This window comes from Leptodactylus fuscus, chromosome 3, assembly GCF_031893055.1.
Source record: "Leptodactylus fuscus isolate aLepFus1 chromosome 3, aLepFus1.hap2, whole genome shotgun sequence".
In the NCBI taxonomy this organism is placed as follows: domain Eukaryota; kingdom Metazoa; phylum Chordata; class Amphibia; order Anura; family Leptodactylidae; genus Leptodactylus; species Leptodactylus fuscus.
The window spans coordinates 182367968-182388669 of NC_134267.1; the positions used below are offsets into that span (position 1 = coordinate 182367968).

General features: G+C 44.0%; 1 protein-coding gene across 1 annotated transcript; it reads left to right on the forward strand.

Moving 5' to 3' along the window:
• Positions 1-349: 349 nt before the first annotated feature.
• GYG1 (glycogenin 1) lies at positions 350-20702 on the forward strand. The gene is given in 8 exon segments (XM_075268828.1): positions 350-433; positions 435-456; positions 11481-11613; positions 11686-11860; positions 11967-12129; positions 16000-16126; positions 18096-18315; positions 19932-20702. Coding segments are annotated over 8 exon segments (1083 nt in total). The 5' UTR covers positions 350-364; the 3' UTR covers positions 20106-20702.

The window sequence follows — 20702 nt, forward strand, 5'->3', positions numbered from 1 at the left end:
AGAAGTGGTAAAGGGCTCCAGAACTTTTATTGTAGAAATGAATGATGAGTCAGGATGGCATCCTGCACCAACAACACAAAGCTACAACCCATCGGAAAACTGCACTTCCCCTTTAAGTAATTTAACCCTTTTTAGCCTTTTTTTTTATTGCAATGATCACTGCCTTTGTATATGATATAAGGACTGAACACTCCATTCATTGTCAATGATCTCCAGCGCTGTCCACACCACTGCCGGTGAAGAACCGCACCAGAGACGAGCGGTATGTAGTGCGGTATATAGTACTCAGGCTTCAGAGCCGTGCAGGGGGCGGGGCCTGGTCACGTGGTCACCGCGTATAAGAGGGAGGTCACAGGGAAGCTCCATGACCGGCAGCATCTGTACAGCTGGGTCAGGGGAGGAGGCGACCGCAGCTCCGGAACCGCGTACTAATACACTGCACCGCAGAGATGGCAGGTAAGTGCCCGCCGGGAGGAGGCAGGAGCCGGGGCATGGGCTGGAGGGCTGACCGTGCTGCGCGGGAGGGGTAGAGGGCAGAGCGGGACAGGAGAGAGCCGGATCTGGTGTCCTTTCTTACCGGGTGCAGTGAGGACTGGAGTGTCGGGAAGACCGGCCAGTGACCTCCACATCTCCCGGCACTGGAAGTGATGGCGGTCCCGGGACTGCGGCTGGGTAACCCCTTCCTGCCTCGCTACACCTGTGTACACTGAGCAGGCATGGCAGCTGTCGTACATGGTAGAGTAATGGAAGCTGTCATACATGTATATAGTAGTGTAATGGCAGCTGTCATACATGTGTATATGTGCATAGTACATATAATGGTAAGTGTGTAATGTGATGGTAGTTGTCCTGTAGCTGTCATATGTATAGTGCAGTAGACTGACTGCACCTGCACCCCTTCCCCATTGCTTCCTCCCTGCTGTAGAGTAGTGGTCTTCAGCTTGTTCCCCTCCAGTCAGTGCACTACATCTCCCAGCATGCAGTGGGGGGCAGTGTCTCACGGATTGATGGGGTCGTAGCTCAGCTTTGACCATAGAGGGCTAATACTGAGTCTGCAGGGGAAGATGAGGCAGATGGTCGCATCATCCTAGACCTATATAATGCTGCCAAACAACCTGCAACAGGTATAAGGCTAAGGTCTGTGTTCATCTGATGGCAGACCCAGCTGTCCTTATCAGTCTCTCTTTGATCCACACCTGGCTCTCTGAGAAACCTGAATGTGACAATTTCTCCAGGAGGATGGCAATTTCTCCAAGCTGGATATGATCCATCACCATACCCCACACTCAGATGGCAATCCCACTAGATTTTAACAAACCTCTCCATAAGCCTATATACATGTATAGTCTGCAGCATGCAGAGTCCCTGTGACTCCATACTGTGGTGCTGCTGACTTTGGCATATCGTCCACCATACTACAGCTGGACACTCTTCACTTGTATGCAGAAGTCCACTGTAATGTGAATGAGACCTTATGTACCCACTTTCTCTCTGGGAACTAAATTCTATGGGATTCTTATCAGTCTCACAATTTGCAGAGATACAAATATGAATCCCAAACTGGGAACTTTAGAATGGGGTCCTGTGATGGGGGAATATTAAGGACTTGCATTAGGTTGCCCTAATTATTCCAATCCCATAAGGGGTTAAATCACAAGCCTTTCATTGCAGTGTTCTCCCGCTTATTCTCTCCTATTTGCTATCCATGGAGATCCAATGTCACTGTGGCATTCTTCCGTTTGCACGTCTTGCGTGAGCTGTCATCCAGTTGGGATACCCTTCAATCGGGAGCTCAATAAAGATTTATTAATGGCAGGTTATAGGCAGGAAGTGTAACCCAAGGCCATATACTAGCGATTAGTACTAGAACACAAGACACATGATGTGTCCTTGAATGTGCATCATGGAGGGGCTTGCTGATGGTCAGGTGGTACATGCCTGCAGTGCCGTATTGTGTTTCCTTCTAGGAACTTAACATCTTCATGCCTGGCTTGGAAGGAGACCGTCTTACACTTTGCTTCGGTCTTAGCCTCAATAGGTTTCAGAGCATCATCAAAGATATTTGCTTAATTTTAGAAGCCAAAAGACCCTTAAGGGTATATTCTATGTCATGGGCTTATGATGGTGTTTCATTGACCTCAAAACTGAATATTTGTCCCAGTTTAAGGAAATCTAGTAAAGTGAAATTCAGACTAAAACAGAGATGCCTTCCTAACAGGCCAGTGTCTCCTCTCGCCAGCTGTTGGTCACTGACGTTGCTTCCAGCTCTATTTTTAGCTGCTCTTCCATGCTGTCACACTAAACCCAGTTCTTCAGTCTACAGTATTTCCACACTAGAGATCAGGTCTTTTGAGGACCAGGTTTTATGCACAGATCACTGTTGGGCAATGTTCACACCTGCCCCCTGATCTCCACTTGGGGATTCTGTTCCCCCTTCTGCTTTATAAATCCAGAGAGGAGTCCTTTAAGCTGGATTTTTCTCAGTATTTTTCTGGAGGAAATCAGGTGGGAATCCAGCAGACCCCATTAGTCTATGGGATCTGCAGGTTTCCTTAAAAAAAATTAATTTTTTTTACATGTATTGCAGATTAGTTTTTCCATTCACAGGGTTGCCAAGTGGATCTGATGAATGGAAACTCCAATGCAGGTGTGAACCTAGCATTACTTGTGATGAAGGTAATTGCTGGAGCTCCTTTATGGATCACACTTGGTGTGCCACAACTACTACTTAAAGGGGTTACCCTATGGATGACATGGGTGGGAGGAAATGCCCAGATGTCTGAAGTTATTGGCATCAAAATCTGCCTGCCAGGTGGACTAGGAGTTGTATCAACAGTTGCTCTCTGAAAGGCATGAATGTTGAAACGCCAAGGGGCTGTCTCATCTCTCAGTGGGAAGGGGGGGGGTGTTTATCAACACATATAATAATGTGTCATGGCTTTGGCACAAGGCCTTTTCTTGCTCAAATTGTTGTTGCATCATCCCACCGCCACCCCAATCTGAGATCTTATGCCAGTTTCTGACTGGTCTAACCTATTAGATGCATGGGCATATGTCTGATTTATTAAGAGGTCAGGTGCACCTCGTGCCGAGGGGGGGGGGGGGGGGGGGGGCTCTATTTAACAAAAGCGCACAAGCTAGTCAGCACTTCCAAACAATGTGAATAAGAAACTCAGGTGCTCATTGCTGTGTCTGCAATACAAATGTGAACACGTGGGGCCTTTATTTAGACTGGTGCTCAAAATGCCATTAATAAATCATTCCCAGTGCATTTTATACTTCCTGGTCTAGGTTTGCATGGCCTAAGAATGCTCCAGATATATTGCAGTGCCTGATGCTGGATGATAAACCTGGTATAGTCTTATAGCACTTATTAGGCCCAGTTCACATCTGCATTTGGTATTGTTTGGGGAGTCCTCTTGGTGGACCCCTACCCCCCAAACAGAATACAGAACACATTAAAAAGAAGTCAGCAATGGGACCCCATTATAGTCTATGGTGTCCATGTTTTCTGTGCGGTGTCCATACATGTCATGCAGAGCCAAGTGTTTCTTGCAGTACTTTTCTCTCTACGTGATTTTGTGCAGAAAACACAGACCCATTAGTTTATGGGGTCCATGTAACTTCTTAGCAAACTGCTTTTTAATGCTTCCAGTATTTCAATCGGACGGTCCCCAATGGGATACTAAATGCAGATGTGAATCAGGACTCGGTATTTTGTGATAACATATGCTAAATGTTGATATAATTCTGGCTCGCATTGTTGCACCTTCAGGCAAGTAGTGTATCTGAAGCACCAAATAAGTGGTACATGGCATGTAGTTCAGTCTTCTCGTGTATTTCACTTGGTTACAAAGGCTGAAATCCATAGTGTGAACACATTGTAAGACTTTATGTGCTTGACAGCTCTATCATCCCCCACCATGTCAGTTCTGGGTGACATGTTTAAAGCTTCTACTGTAATGCACTATGGATTTTCTGACCACAAGCCTGCACTGGAAAATTTGAAGTGCATGAACATGCCCTACAGAGCTGTTGTCCATTCTGCATGAGATGACCACCCTCTGTGATGGCTGTATGTTCTAATGGGAGGGGGAGCTATGGGCAAGGGCTATCCTGGTGAGAAAAGACATTAAACCTGGTGTATATATGTTCGTGTTTGCACATGTGGGTTAAAGTACAGGCAAAGAGCACCAGCTAGCCAGCCATACAAGTGACCAGCATGTAGTCCAAAATGCAACATGGCAGGCTTGGCTTTTACAGTTTGCTGACAGACAAATTTGGGTGGTGGTAGGGGCGACTGAGAAAGCAAAGTGATGGGAACTACTAGATGGCTCAATTTAAGTTAAAGGGTCACTCTGTCACTCTGCTGTGAATGAGCAGCAGTTCTTATCTAGCACTACAGACCCTTAACATATGGGTTCCAGTAGCTGGGCCCCTGCTGAGTAGGAAGTGATGGCATATCTAATTGCTGTTTGCTTGCAGCAAGGCATCTCTTGGCACTGATGGAGGACCTGATGTTGCCAACTACCACATTGACAACTGTCTAAAGTCCATATCAGACATGCTGGTCTGGGTTTGTGAATGCACACATCTTGTGGGAATAAAAACAGAATGACCTCCTGTCACTACAGCCTTCTAATGTTGTTACAGATCTGTTCTGCAGTGTTGAATGGGTTTTCTGAGATTTAATACTGATGACATAGCATTATGATAGACCAGGGGTAGGAAACCTTGGCTCTCCAGCTGCTGTGAAACTACAACTACATGCTCCATTCACTTCCTTGGGAGTTGCAAGAACAGCAGAGCAAGTATGCATGCTGGGAGTTTTACAACAACTGGAGAGCCAAGGTTCCCTACCCCTATGATATGTCAAGATTTTGATGGTCTACTCTACATCAAACACTGCAACGTCTTCTGGTGAATGTCCTGACATCCACCAGTCATGTGGTCCTTCTGCAGCTCATTCACAGGCAATTAAGCACTCATACTTGGACACAACCACTATCCCAGGGGTGCTCTACTACTTCTAGTACAGGTCCATTTACTGGGGTCTGCCATCAGGGGACAATCTGAACTGGTCACCAGTTGCAACGGTGTCTTCAAATCCAGTGATTCTTGTTCACCATTTACATGGTGGCTGCAGACAATCGGTGGCCTCATCTCTGTATGTCCAAAGCAATGTTAATTGGTTGCAGCAGTCACATGAGCGCAAATTGACTTAAAGGGGTTGTCCAGTTTCAGTCTTTGTATAATAAAATGCTATAAAACTGCAGTATACTTTCTATATCTCTACTTGCTGTCATAAAAATCCATCCATGGCCATGTGATGGACACGCGGGTGCACTGCTAGTTAGTCGCAGCACAGTAATCAGACATCTGTGTTGTACTTGCTGGGAGTAAGCAGAATGAACGACAGCAAGAAGAGGTCTAGAAAACTGAGGAATTGCTACAAAAAATATATTGGAAAATTGTTCAACCTTTAAGACTCTATAATTCTAGTTTGTATACATTGTGAAAGTGGACAACCCCTTTAATCTTTGGAGCCAGGGACATGTGGTGAGGGCAGTGGGGCATAGAATGGGCAACTATGGCTTTTCTAACTCTACCCACCCTCTTATCACTTGGAAGTTACAACACTTCTTGTGGCTGAAGCCCCCCTTATGAAAACTCAGCTTATTTGCCGCTGCGGCAATACCATGGGGGTAAAATGCTTCATTTTCAGTAAGTGAATGAGACTGACTAACACCTTCACCATATTGCTGAAAATTGCAGAATGTAAATTAAACCTGCAGAAATGCTCAGTTTCCCTATAGCAGAATTTCCCAAACTGTGCTCCAGGGAGCACCAAGTCCTCTGAACCATCTACAGGTGCTCTGCGATATGGCGATAATAAACGGTAACAATAAAAAAAAATTGATGTGAAGAGTTTCAAAATTAAAATACTGATTCATATGCACTCCTAATATTCTACTGGCGTGGCACTACGGTCTGTTCAGCGAAAATACGAGGCCGGTGGAGTAACGCTTCACAGTCGGACGGAACTTCCAAACTGGTCTCAGAAAGCCCTTTCTGGCTTAATATGCCGGTCTTGTATATTGTGTGTGTGTGTGTGTGTGTGTGTGTGTGTGTGTGTATATAAACACTACCTACGGATGGAAGTGCTTTAGTCGTCTTTCACGCTCGCATTGTGCGGTCACTCAATCTTTGCTGTGTTAGTTTAGTTTGCGCAGTATTTGCAGTTATTCGCCATGCATTATTCGAAAAACATTCCTAATTTGATCAGCAATGGATTGCTGGTTAAAGACTGGATCCTTCAGAAAAGCAGTTAGTACCACTGACACAGACACTTCAGTAGGAGCAGCAGCTTCAACATCGAACAGATGTTCAGATATTATGTTAAAAAGTCATGGACAACACAGTGGCTCAGTGGTTAGCCTTGCAGTGCTGGAGTCCTGGCTTTAATTCCCAACAAGAACAACACCTGCAAGGAGTTTGCATAGTTCTCCGTGTTTGTGTGGATTTCCTCCCATTCTACAAAAGCTTACTTATAGGAAAAAAATGTACATTGTGGTCCCTATATGGGGCTCACAATCTACAATAAAAAAAGAAAAAATTGGAGTTAAAATATGGATATTGTGATTATCCAGAACCAGATTTGGGTGATGTGACTTTTCAATTGCAGTGTTTAAGAGTTTACTGGTGCTGAAATAATTTGACAGGCTGAAGAGTTAGTGACGCCTAATGCGGCAGAAGTGTTCAACGAATGAAAATGTAATATCTAATATCAATTTAGCTATTCTACCTTTAGGTGTCTTCTCCGTGCCGCTGTTCGGTATAAATCCTGGTTTTCATTGGTATGCAAATTCTCTCGCAGCACTGGGGGCATCCCCGATGCTGTGAAAGAGCCCTCTCCAGCGCCACCTCAATCTTCAGGAATGGCCTCTTCATGCGTCTTCATCCGGCACGGGCGGTCAAACTTCTAGGCCTAGGGCAGAGCATGCCCACAACCACAAGAAAGTGGCTGCTCACTTACTGTGTAAGCGGCCATTTTTCTTGTGGCCACAGGCATGCGCAGTTGGCTCTGCCTGAGGCCTAGAAGTTTGACCACCCGTGCCGGAAGAAATGGAGAGGGTGCTGGAGACTTCAATCGCAGCATTAGGGACTCCCTCAGTGCTGCAAGAGAAATCATTTGCATACCGACAAAGTGGGATATATACTGAATGGTGACGCGGAGAAGACTTCTAAAGGTAGGAGAATAGCCTTTCTTAAGGCTATTCCTACATGTCAACGATAAAATTATTTATTTTTTTTTTTATAGTAGAATCCCTTAAACAGTGGACCACAGCTGCTATGAGAGGCAGGCCTTGCCTGCAGTGACACATGCGATACCTTTCCTCTCTTTCCTCAGTCTCCCTCAGTTTTTACTGGTGTTGAGTGGTTTATGCATTATTCTACATGGTTAGTGAGTGCTGTAAAACAGGCACATCTTTCACTCCAGGTGGGGGTGCATAGAGTTGAACCAGCACCTAACAGTGAGTAAATGTGACCTGAGATGGTCTCCTTCTACAGTGATGTCATATACATCCACATGACATCAGTGGCTTCGTGCTGCACTTACAATTGGCACTGTTGAGGCCAATGATGGCTCCAGTAGACACATGGATGTATAGAACATCACAGCTCTAGCATAACATAGACCACTGGGAAGCAATAATGCACGGGCAGTCTCTTATTTCAGGTTTCCTCCTCCCGGGTAAACTGTTTTCGTCTTCAAATCCAGTGTGGAATCAATGGATCCATTTAGCAGACCCACTTGGGAAATTGACATGTGATGTCTAGGATTACACAATCCAGGACTAGTCCCTGCTATCATATATATATCACAGTATTTCTGATTTCTGCACCTCCTGGCATGGTGCCTATTGTTAGTGTCTTTAATAGACTGGCTGCCATTCACACAGGCCTTCATGTGAGCAGGTAAGCCTGGACTCTGAATAATGGTCCTATTCCAGGAAAATGTGCACTACTTTTGTAAGGGAATGCAGATGTAGGTCATGACTCTGCAAGTATGAGGGCTTTATAGTCCTGCTACAAGAACTATTTACAGAGTGGTATTTTTGTGGGTTGGAGCGGGAGATTAGACTAAGCAATCTGTAATGCCATCCTTGTCAGTGTATGGCCAGGATCACGGCTACAGCTGTCTACACACTAGGAGCCCTGGCTTGCTCATACTCCAGATTACTGGCATACAGGATTGCATTATCTTACTTGTTCTGTATCTCTCCTAACTTGTAATCGGGGAGGATTAGGGCACTCACTTGGCTGAACTTCAGTCTGTTTTAATACATGTGTATTGCCAAAAGATGGAACAGGCAGAACATAGAGCAATTTGGGATTGTTCACAACTGTAATGTACAGTTGCCATAATGGCAGAATTGAGTTTGCAGCTGATAGATGTAGAATGGCAATTTTCAATGCCAAAGCAATACTTTGTATATAGCAAGCGCCATAGGTTAAGTGACAACTGCAACGTGCTACGGTATTGTGTATATGCCAGTACACTGTGCAAATTCCTGTTAAAGTGTTTTAATGGCCTAGCCACTGATTTCAGTAGGGGCTGAGCTGCAGTACCAGTACCTGGCCACTACACAGGGCTTGGCGCTATCTACCTCCAGCTACATGTAGTGTATAGTACAGACTAGACTTGCTAGAATAGATGTGACCCCAAAGTCAGATTATAAATATCCTTAGTATAGGATGTAAGTCTCAATGGGGTGAGTGGTGGGGGGGGTCCAGAACTAAAGGGGGTCTGCCTATTCCTCAGCATTCAGCTGTCGCCTGTTAGAGAACATTAGTGATACCCTTATGTACCTCACGTTTGAGGCACTTGGTGCTCTGGCTATGGGAATTCGACTCTCGGCACTGCTCTAGCTGTCCCTACATCTCATCCCTATGCCCCTTCTGCAGTGAGTTGATGTTCCCACTGCTGACATGACTCATCCTATCTGTGCTCCCAGGGCTGAAGCCCAAACTCTGTAGGCACTTCTCCAAATCTACATATGTGACATAGCAACAAAGGTATGACATGGTTGTGATGGTGAATAGGACTGCACACTTTGTATTATCCTATATTGAGAGAAACATTATACGGACACATTTGTCAGATGGATACCAATAGGGCTCCTTCCACCTCTGGTAAACCTTGGCATAGGCTACCTGACTTGGATTTTGGATAGAAATTCCTGAGTGTTTCAGGTTAGTTGGCACCTTGTCTTGCTTCATGTTAAAGGATTCTTTCTCTGGTAGGCACTTGAGTACACGTCTCTAAATAACTTGCTGAATTCTTGGCAGAAGTGAGTCTAAAGTATGTGGAGGTGAAGCAGTGTCCACAGTATGCCTTTGTCTTCTGTGTGTGCGCTTCTTGTGCAGGGACAGGTTATGTAATGGCTGGCATGCTTGGATGTCAGATAGGAACAGTCTTGTTCCTGGATAAATTGGATACTATTCCATTTGGCTGGATCCGTAAATGCTTGATCTCAATGGACACTTGCCTGAATGAGCTGTTACCTTGTGGTTCACAAACAGAGGCCAACACAGTACAGACTGTCTATATATCCCTTAAGGAATATGGGATGACATTTGACATATGGAGAAATAAGTGAAGATGTATTGAGCTATTCAAAGGTAGAACAACCCTCTTATTGGGTCCTAACCTCATGATCCAGCATTAGTAGAAAACATCCAAACAGTATTGGTCTCTTAGTCATATGGAGACGTCTATCTGCTGCAGTTGCTTTTGCTATGTGCAGGGTTTCCATTGCAGAGCCAAGCTTGTGTCTGGTAACTTCTGTAAAGTGATCTTGTAGCTCACTAATGGCTCTAATGGTGCACAAAGGTAGGGAAGAAACTCCTTGTGGGCAGGACATGTTGACGGGGACTAGGGCAAGATCTTTCAGACTTGGTAAGGATGACAACAGATGTTAGACATGTCAGATGCCTTGCTTTGCTGCAGACAATACACTGAGATATCAGCCAGGTTCTGGCTCTAATGTTCCCGGTAAGAGGCATACTTGGCACTGATGCCTCCGGGGGTGAGAAGGCTGTGGGAACATTACAGTACATGTATGAGAAGTGACAGACTGCCAAGTCTTCTTGCTGTGACACTCTGGAAGAGGTTTTCAGAAATGCTCTATTATATAGTAGGTCATTCTGAGGTTGTCAGTGCTACCAGGCAGCTGAAAGGTCTCCAAATGTTTGGTGACATTGCTGTCTAGCATCCATACAAGTGGTATATAATGCTATAGTGGCTGTCATATTGGCAGAGTTGTATTTGTATTAAGCACAAGGTTTCCAAATACCCCTAACGTTTAGTATCTAAAGTTATAATAAAGGCACCCAGATGCCATCTCCTAAACCTTAACCAGCTCCTGGTCATGTTTGTCTGTGACATTCACCAAATGGAATAAATACTTTGACTTATTTGTATGGACATTTTTTTTTTTTGGGGTGGGGAATACAAATGTACAACTTCTGTGATCTAGGGGAATGGGGATAACATAGAAAAATGTTACATTTCATATTTGTTAATAGCACAGTTGATATGTGAGCCCTAATATTTGCAACATTCACCCCTACTGGTGTTACATGGCAGTGACCCCCTCCTAAATTCCAGACTTCAGTGCAGTGACTTCCTCTGCACCCCTATTGCTTTAGGGACTGCAAAACTTAGTGTGACTACTGCCGGACCCTTCAGAACTACCACAGCTCTCCTGTCCCATAATGAAATGATGGTATAAATGCAGGGACAGAGCGGCAGTCATTCAGAAGCTCATGGCGTATAATGTAAGCTTATTTACAGGAGCCACAGTTGGGCTGGGAAATATGGCCAACCCACAAACTGTCTTAGCCTGAATGCTTGTGTATGGTCTTGTAGTCTTCTGGTTTCTTGCCTCTGTAGATCTGTACATACCCTATGTGCACTTGTAGTAATCTGATGTCTTTGGGTTCTGTAATATACACTTGTTAGCGGGTTTTTATCACCTCATACAATACGGTTTTTATTCAGTGTCAGTCCACTGATTCTGGCAGTTACTAGATCATACACCAAAAATAACAGCATTAACTTGTCCGGTGCAGGGAGGGCTAGTGAAAATTCTACGTAGACTCTATTGAGAAGGATGTCAGTAGAATTGCCCCCAATGTCTGCTCCTGCCTGATACTCTGAATTATGCCTCCCTAGCCTGACACTGCCCCCCCCCCCCCCCCCCCGACAGTATAGAGTTTAAATAGCACCTCATTCACCAAAACTAACTGCATGGATTGCTTGGGAATGGTGGGGACTAGAGAAATTCCAACTGTGCTGGGATCAATGTAGCAGGACCTGTGCAGAGAACTTGAATAGGTGGAAAAGTTGACCTATCCTTTGAAGCAAAAACTGATCAAGTGAATTAATGTCTTGTGTTTTGTTTTTTCCTTAGACCAAGCTTTTGTCACACTTTCCACAAATGACTCTTATGCAAAAGGAGCGTTGGTACTGGGCTCATCTCTTAAGAAACATTCTTCAAAGAAGCTGGTGGTGCTGATAACTCCTCAGGTCTCAGACTCCATGAGGTAAGTTGTGCTCCTTCTTGCTACAGGAGACAACCTGTGGCAAGGCTTTGCTTATTTTCACTCTTTCTACAGAAAAGTACTAGACAAGGTTTACGATGATGTTCGAGTTGTGGACGTCTTGGACAGTGAGGATTCTGCTCATCTGGCTTTAATGGAGAGACCGGAGCTTGGAGTGACTTTAACCAAACTTCACTGCTGGACCCTGATTGAATATTCCAAATGTGTATTTATGGATGCAGACACAATGGTAAGACAATCTTGTATAGATTAGACCTGTAGTAACCTAATGGCTTTTGCATAAGTCAGGTGAAGATTTCCCCACTGATGGCTACACTCTTGTTTTTTCACTTAAGGTTTTACAAAATATTGATGACCTGTTTGAGAGAGAAGAGCTATCTGCAGCCCCCGACCCAGGCTGGCCTGACTGCTTTAACTCTGGCGTGTTTGTATACCAGCCCTCTATCGAAACTTATAACAAGTTATTAAAGATGGCCAAAGAAAAGGGCAGCTTTGATGGTAAGAATGGATTATGGATTCCTGGTGATTCACGTTATAAGTGTGACTCTCCGTTCTTGTGTTGGTGCCCACCAGATTGTTGTATTGTGACAAGAACTTGCATATGTGTAAGTCTTGGGCCCAAACTGACTGGAGTAAACTACTCCTCCATATGAAGTGAATTTGGGGAGGGGTGGCAATACAATACCTAATTTGTGTGGGGCTCTGCAAGGTTTCAATGATGATGCTGGGGGAATTTTTACTATTTCCTTATGACAGAAAACTGGCATAGATTGAAATGGTTATAGCACTAATTTGGCATGAAAATCTGCCACTTCACTTTCTGCACACCACTACAAAATGAGCAGGGCAGAGACATGGCAGGGTGATATTTCAGTCCAACAAATTTGTAGCACTCATGCCAGAAAACTGGTATTCCTTATATAGGAAGTCTGACAGACTGACATTCAGGTGCACTCCATGTGCCAGAATTAAGGGGCTAGAGGGAAATGAATTAATACTGGCATACAGAATGAGACCTCATACGCTTCCCTACAGTGTAAAAGTGGAACAGGATACCTCAAACTAGTCAGTACAATGCCATGTTTGCACACTTATGACTTTGCAACTAAATGCTGTCAGGACATCTAATGTTCCCCAGGTTATACAATAAAGCTGGTTGCACATGACCGTGTGCTAACTGGCATCTGTGAATGAATGGCATGGGCGACACGGGTATGAACTATGTGCTGCCTGTGCATTAACCGTGCTTCCATGGGCCCTTTCATTCAATGAAGCAGGGCCACAATCAGACAGGAACTTCCAAATCATAGCTTGTTCATAATTTGTCAGAATTCCAGGTGGAAAATCCAAGTATTAGTAACACTGGGTCTAATCTGCCTAGGCATCCACTGTCACATCTACGGCAGAAATCTGTTAAGAATTTAAAACAAAATGGCTGCATTCAACTCATTAAATTAAATACAACATATAAATGTGGCCTAGGCCTCGGTCTGCAAACTGGAAACTTGTTTAGGCGAAATATCAACAGTAATACATTTCCGAACTTGTCACCTGGTCAAGGATACTCAGCATTTAAGACTGTTCTCCTGTAGTCACAGCTATTGACCCTGAATGAAGATTCTGTCGATCTGTTAGATAGTGTATAGAATCTGCTTGTATGTAGGTGATGGAACAAAACTATCTACTTCCCTTCATGATGTCTACAAAGGCCTCAGAGCAGGCCTGACCTGAATTAACCTCTTCAGTCTATTGCTCCTGTAAAACATATCTAAATGGTAAAATCTTTTACTTCCCAACCTCAAATATACAATCAGTATCAGTGGGGGCGAACACAAAGCCCAGTACCAAACAGAGTGCACAAAACAGCACATGGCAATCCTTAAAGGAATTCTACCATTAAAAATCTTTTTTTCTGTGGCTAACATGTTGGAATAGCCTTTAGAAAGGCTATTCGTCTCCTACCTTCAGATGGGATCTCCGCCGCGCTGTTCCTTAGTAATACCGGTTTTTACTGGTATGTAAATTAGTTCTCTGGCAGCGATGGGGGCGGGCCCCAGTGCTGAAAATGCGATGAGGGCGTCCCCACCGCTGCCCGAGAACAGGATCTTGCGCCGCCTCTATCTTCTGCTGGATCCTCCCCTTCTGACGCCTGCGCAGTTGGCTCTGCCACTGAGAGGAAAGACAAAGAAAGAGGCGGCGCAGGATCCTGTTCTCGGGCAGCGGTGGGGACACCCTCATCGCACTTTCAGCACTGGGGCCCGCCCCCATCGCTGCCAGAGAACTAATTTACATACTGGTAAAACCAGTATTACTAAGGAACGGCGTGGCAGAGAGCCCAGCCAAAGGTAGGAGACGAATAGCCTTTCTAAAGGCTATGCTGACGTGTTGGCCACAGAAAAAAGATTTTTAATGGTAGAATGCCTTTAAGAACTTGTACAAAAATATCTGTTTGCAAATGTCATCTTAACAGGTAGTTAAGGGGATAAGAATCTTGCAAAGTAAGAATACTGAAATGGTTGGATTATTCAGTTTCTGTAAGTGGTATTTAATACTCTAAAAGGGGTTGTCCACCTTCAAGTGTTTGTATAATGAAAAGTTGTGGGGAAACTATCAATTCCTCATGGGTTTTCTAGATATCTGCTGTCGCTTTTTCTGACTACTTCTATTAGATAAAAATCACTCATGTCACAGGTGCACAGCAGGGATCAGTTACTGTGCTGTGACTGCAAGGCTCCATGCACACATCTGAGGGGGCATCTGATGGTCCGTTCTGATTAGAGATGAGTATATTAGATCGAATACCTCCCCTGCATAGTTTTTGGTGTTTAAAAAAAAAAAAAAAAAAAGCACAAGGGGGAATCAAATGTTTTACCGCATGATATTTGAGTACACCAATAACTATGCAAAGGGAGGTATTCAATCAAATACTACTCTCATCTCTAGTTCTGATGACAGTGGAGCAGGTCCTATCCTGCAGCTTCATCAGAAGTCCCCATAGAGGCAAGTGCGTAACAGAATACATTCAGATGACACTTGGAGTGACATCAAACTTCATTCTGTTGCAAACTTGGGTGTCTGAGGACCAACAAGCTGTTATACTTGACCATAGACTGACTTTTTCACTGATAGTAAGTGGAACAAAGGACAGCAAGCAGATCACAAAAACTGAGAAATTCATAAAGTATATTGGAACATTATATAACATACAAGTGGGGAAGGAAAAACTGCAGCATTCCAGGAATATCAAAAGGCAAAAACAGTGTCTTTATTCAGTCATATACAACTCTCACTCACTGCTGCAGACTTTGGGTCATGCGGGTTAGACTTGGATACAGGTTATATTTGGGTACTGAGCTACTGGAGGTGACCAGATAGTCGCTGTGCATAAACCACAACTAATACAGCCCTTCTATCTGACACGGATGTGAGCACTGCATAATGGGTGTTTCCTCTCTGAATTATTTCACATGACTTGACTACAATAGAAGAGTGAAATCTGCTGTGACAGGAGACTCCTTACTAACAAGAAATGGTCTAGACAGTTTTGGACACCTAGTAATGTAGAATTCAGTGTACTTGTCACAAATGTATAATCTAGGCACTGTACAGGACCTTCACACCAGTGTGGTGAAAACTGACTTGGCTCATAGAAAACCTTCTGGTACCTTGGAAGTTTTACCCAAGTTAAAGGGAGTCTCACCAAGGAGACGCATATTAAACAGATGCTCAAGTTTTTTTTATGAAAAATGTATTAATTGTGAAGATTCAATTATTTGTGCAATCTGGAGCAGAGAGGTTGGTTCCACTACTCCAAAGTGCTCTAACACACCCTTCTTCACCCTCCCTTTAAGTCATGGAGCCATGCAGAAATCTCCCGTCCCAGTGCAGTGTATAGTAAGATGGGGACTTGGAACTGCCCTAAGTGTCCTGGATTGCTAAAACAAATATCTTAGAACGTAGGCATACATTTTCATGAGGGGGTGCAAAGGTGTTAATGGCTTACTATGCTTCACCCTGGTGACACCCCATTTAACACTAGTAATGTATCCCTTTGTAACATCTTATACTACTAAAGGGCTCAACCAGTGTCATAATCGCCATTTAACTCCCCGGTCTACAATATCTTTCAGCATGGAGATGTGTCAGCAGCTGTAATAACGAAATGTCCGTATTGGGATGACATAGGTTGTAGGAAGTAGATGGCATAGGACCCAAGATGGAACTGTAGCAGCGAGGGATCAGGACAGAGTAGCACCTTGGTCTTAGAAAGCTGTTTAAGGTTCCTTGACTGGACAATCCCTCTGTGGTTACCTTGTATGATCTATGCAGTGGAGTAAATTGTGACTAAATTTTTTTTTTTTTTTTTAGGAGGTGACCAAGGTTTACTAAACACCTTTTTTTGCAACTGGGCAACAAAAGATATCCACAAGCATCTACCCTTTGTCTATAACTTGAGCAGTATTTCCATATACTCCTATCTCCCAGCATTTAAAGTGTAAGTACATGTTGGCTTAAGGAAGCTGTATCTGTGCAGGTTCGGGTGGGTGGTGAAGACTTGGCTACGTTGTATCCATGACGAGACATCACATGAAAATTCCATCCCCACGCACTGCAACATCAAGTTACATGGACTGCTTGCAACTGCTAACATAAGCATGACTAAAGTTGGCTTCTGATCATGTACTTCTATCAGGCTTTCCTACTGGGATACAGATTCACTTTATTTTTCTCTGCAGCATTTTCATGTTTTGTGGAAAGACATTGCAGCATTATATTAGAGGTCGTGTGGGGGTGCAGTTAGGGAAACTGATTATGCATTGCTCATTGTATACATCAAATAATTGCCTAGCATCAGGGGCATGGCAATAGGGGAAGCAGTTACTGCTGAGCCCCAAGGGGATCTAAAGGACTCCAAGGGTACATTCACATGGAGGAAAATGGTGTGGAATTTCAGTGCTGAAAAGTCTCCCATTGACTTCAATGGGTTCCTGCTAGCAAAAAAATGCACCAATTGAAGTCAGTGGGAGGCTTTTTTTTTTTGTTTTTTGCGCTGAAATTCCACACCGAATTCCTCACCACTTTCCTCCATGTGAATGGACCCTTACACATAACCAGATTGCTGGTTAAAGTGTATGTCTCTGACTGGTATAAATGTTGCAAAGGACTCTACATACAGTGCCAATCTTCAGCTTCTTCTAAATTACCTTTATTTCTAGTTTTTTACTTATAAGTTGATGTATTTCCCACAGCAGATTGTTGTGCTTGGTGTAAGTCTGTGCTCTTCTCAGAAGGAAAGTTGCCAGAGAAATCTTAATACAGATATTAAGCAGACAGAGAATTCTGATGCTGTAGCTCTGCACTAGCATGCATGTATCCAGGGATTCACACAAAATAAAGCCATAACATGGTTCATAATGGGGGCATATGGGTCTGCACCACGCCACTGGCATAAACTAACCAACCGATAAAACTAGTACCTACAGACAACCGGCTGGGCTTGGTAACATGGACTTTTGTAAAGTGCAGTTCAGTGTTGCTCACCTCTGGCTAAAATCTGGCATGTCATTGTAATACAGCTAGGGTAGATGATAGACAAGGCTGAATGCTGCTGTTCCAAAGAAGTAAATGGATACAGAAATGGTGTCAGAGTAAGGCTATGCTGGCTGTGTAGTGCACACTCACTTCTATGGGAATGGTGTACACAGACCTTGTGAGGACTTCAACAGCATGTTAGCCACCATGAGGAGCTGAAATGGGAATAACCTTTTAAGCTGGGTGTCAAACTGAGCAAGTTACCAGTAGGGCAGCCACTGGCGATTCCTCCAGACGTGCAGTAGTGGATGGGGTACATACAAACCCTAACTTGACACGGAGGGTGGTGGTGGTGGGGGTAGTGCAGTGTTCTGAGCGATGGTTGTGAGCCTGCAGCATGGCACTCATTGCTGTGGGTTCAGCTGCCGTTTTCAGCCCTTCCAATGTAAAGGCTGAATGCTGAGAACCAGCCAAACTAGGTTTCTGTCCACTGTAGGATGTGTGACCTCTGGGTGATCATTCTGTGTTCTTGAAGTGAAGGCAACAATTTGGATGTCTCAAACGCTAGAGTATAAGTAGTCTGCCATCTATGTTGACTGTATACTTCTAGCTGTAACTTGTAAGGGGTGATGTAAACCAGTGTTATCCACAGGAACTGAGCATTGTGTTCTGAGCTACCTGTGAACAGGCTCTTGTATTCCACCATCCATATTAACTTGTGGTCAGATGTTGCGCTGACATCCCACCTGGCTGTGTAATCTCGCTACACCATTACCCCAGTAAGGTCCTCCTTTCTGTTACACTTGTTAATTCTCTACAAAACTACTGCAAAGTAAAATCTTCCCATCACTATAGGAGACCCTAAAGTTTATTCTAAATTTCAATGCAATTTCTCAATTTCAATAATTTTTTACTTTATTTTTTTCTCCTAGGTTTGGTGAAAATGCAAAGGTGGTGCACTTCCTTGGTAAGGTGAAGCCATGGAACTATACCTATGACAGTAAAACAAAGACTGTGAAAGGAGATGTACATGACCAAACACTCATTCATCCAGAGTTCCTCAACCTCTGGTGGGACATCTACACATCCAGGATCCTAATCCTCTTAACAGAACACGGAGTAGTTAAAGATACCTCAACTGGCTTGAAAGCGGTAAGTCTGCCTGTGACTGTCAATGTAATTCATGACACTTGGACATAAAGCAGAATCGATGATGGTCAATATATTGTTAAAATAGAATTTACAGCTGTGAGATCTGAAATTTTGTATACCCTTCAGAAGGTGGTTTGCAAAGGAGCAGGAAAATAAGATCATGTTGGGGTTACTTTACTACTGTGCATCAGATAATGTCTTAACAATCGAATTCTAAAGCTGGAGATCACTCAGATGACAAATTGTCAAGCTTGCTTGTTTGGCATGTAGCATGGGCAGATGGCCACCGGAAAAGCCCCTGGTTTTATAGGATAACTTGAAGAGAACTTAATTCTAAAAGTTTTACTGTATTCCCTTGACTTGAAGTTGCACAAGCAATTCTTCCCAGTATAGCGGTTTCAAGTTGTCTGACTACAATGTGGGAACAAATATATTTTCCTCTCCTGGTTGTTCTTACAGTAGTGTAAGTAATGCTTATGGCTATCAAGCTTGTCCTAGACATGTCACTGTTTCGGGCTGTATGTCCAGATGCAGCTTAAGAGATTGTATAAGAGCACCCTCAATTTGGCTATACACTAGACTGGGCAGCCATGATGTGGTCATCTGATCAGAGACTTTAGTTTAAATTACAACTGGGCATAACAGGACTAAAGTGTAGCCAGCTTTAGTGTATGACTCAGTCCAATAAACTCTTGCTTCAGATAATTAGCCCCTCCACTAATATCTACCAGCTTTGGGTTCAGTACCAACGTGACTGAGCCATTTGGTCACTCGCTGCAAAATAGTCTTGTGCATGAGGCCTTATGAGATCCCTTGAAAAATATAGTGGGGGGGGGGGGGGAAAGAAACCAAAGTAGAAGTGTCGTCACTAACCTTGCATGCACAACTTCACTCCTTTCTCCTGCTCTGCCTCCCTCCCACTACCGTAGTTAATCCTCTTGGGTAACTTCAATAAGCAAGGTATGCTCATGCACCACTGCTGCAGCCATCAGGGATCACAGGAGTGGAGCCAGCAAGGTATCTCCCAGAGATGACTTCAGGCCCCCTTTCCCCAAATCAGGAATTGTAGATCCTAAGCTATACAAAACCATGAATCCTGGAGTTTAACCACTTAAAACTTGACTTGTGCATGCTAGTATTCTAGTTGTGCACATCCATGGGACTCACAAGTGACCTGGTGGATCCTATAGACAGCGCAGTAATCGCTGGGTAGGTTTTTCTTGTACAAGACATTGAGAAGTGCTGCACACTTGTATTTGCATGAGCCATGTTCTTCTCTCGCAGAGGATTCCTTCTTATGGGGAATCATAATTCTTCAACCTATCCACTTTTCTATAACTATTCACAGCTGTCGGGCTTGGTCTGCTCACTGGCTTTCTCTTGTCGCTTCTGTAGAGAAGAGGTATGAAGAACTTGTTGTCCAGCTGCTATGTACAATTTGCAGACCTCATGCAGTTCATCTTTATTTTCTACTTCAGTTTTTCATTTTGCAATTCTTGCGAGCTGTCTAGTTCTGCTTTGCCTGCCTCTTTGCATGGAAGCTATCCATTGGTTTTCAGTTCTCGCTCATGCTTTGGTTTACTTCTAGTGAACTTGACTTATGTATTTTGTTTTAGGAGGAGGTTACAGAAGCGGTGTCACAGATGTCCATAGCAGCGGCAGCACCTCCACCCCCACCATGTATATCCTCAGAAGAACGCAGGGAGAGGTGGGAACAGGGCCAGGTTGACTACATGGGAGCAGATTCATATGAGAACATCAAGAAGAAGCTGGACACGTATCTCCAGTAGGAGTGTAATGTCTTCCACAAGAGCACAAACCTAAAGGGACTTTGTTGAACCGCTGTTTGGCATTTAGGACTGTGTTCTACCACAATGTTTACTAAACTGCTAGGAGCTTTACTAAACCTCGGTTGGTGGATTCTTCCACCCTTGTAAGTGGGATATGTAAATTAAGCATCCTTCTCTTGCGTGCCCAGTTATGTGCCATTTCAGTGACTAGCTAAATGGCTTCACTGGTTTTAGGGGAACTGCTGGGTACCAATGTGCTCACACCCAATGTACGTAGCACTTAGCTGGCTCTTTCACCTTTCCAGCTGGAACCTTTTTTCACGTGGATGCTCTTATTCCCACTGCTTCATTGTCTTGGGTGGTCAAGGATGTGAATCTTGTTTGCCTTTCCATTGACGGAAACACTGTACAAATTTCCTCCATGTACAGAAGTGAATTGTAGTCAGTTCTCTCCAAACTGGACCACATAGCGTAAACTAGGAGCACACTGTAAACCTCTCAACGCTTCCCTTTCTGTTCCTCAGAGGGCTAATGTATTGCTTCCTTCAAACAACTGTAACATGGCACTTCAGAGAAATAAACTGGTTTTGGTCAGTA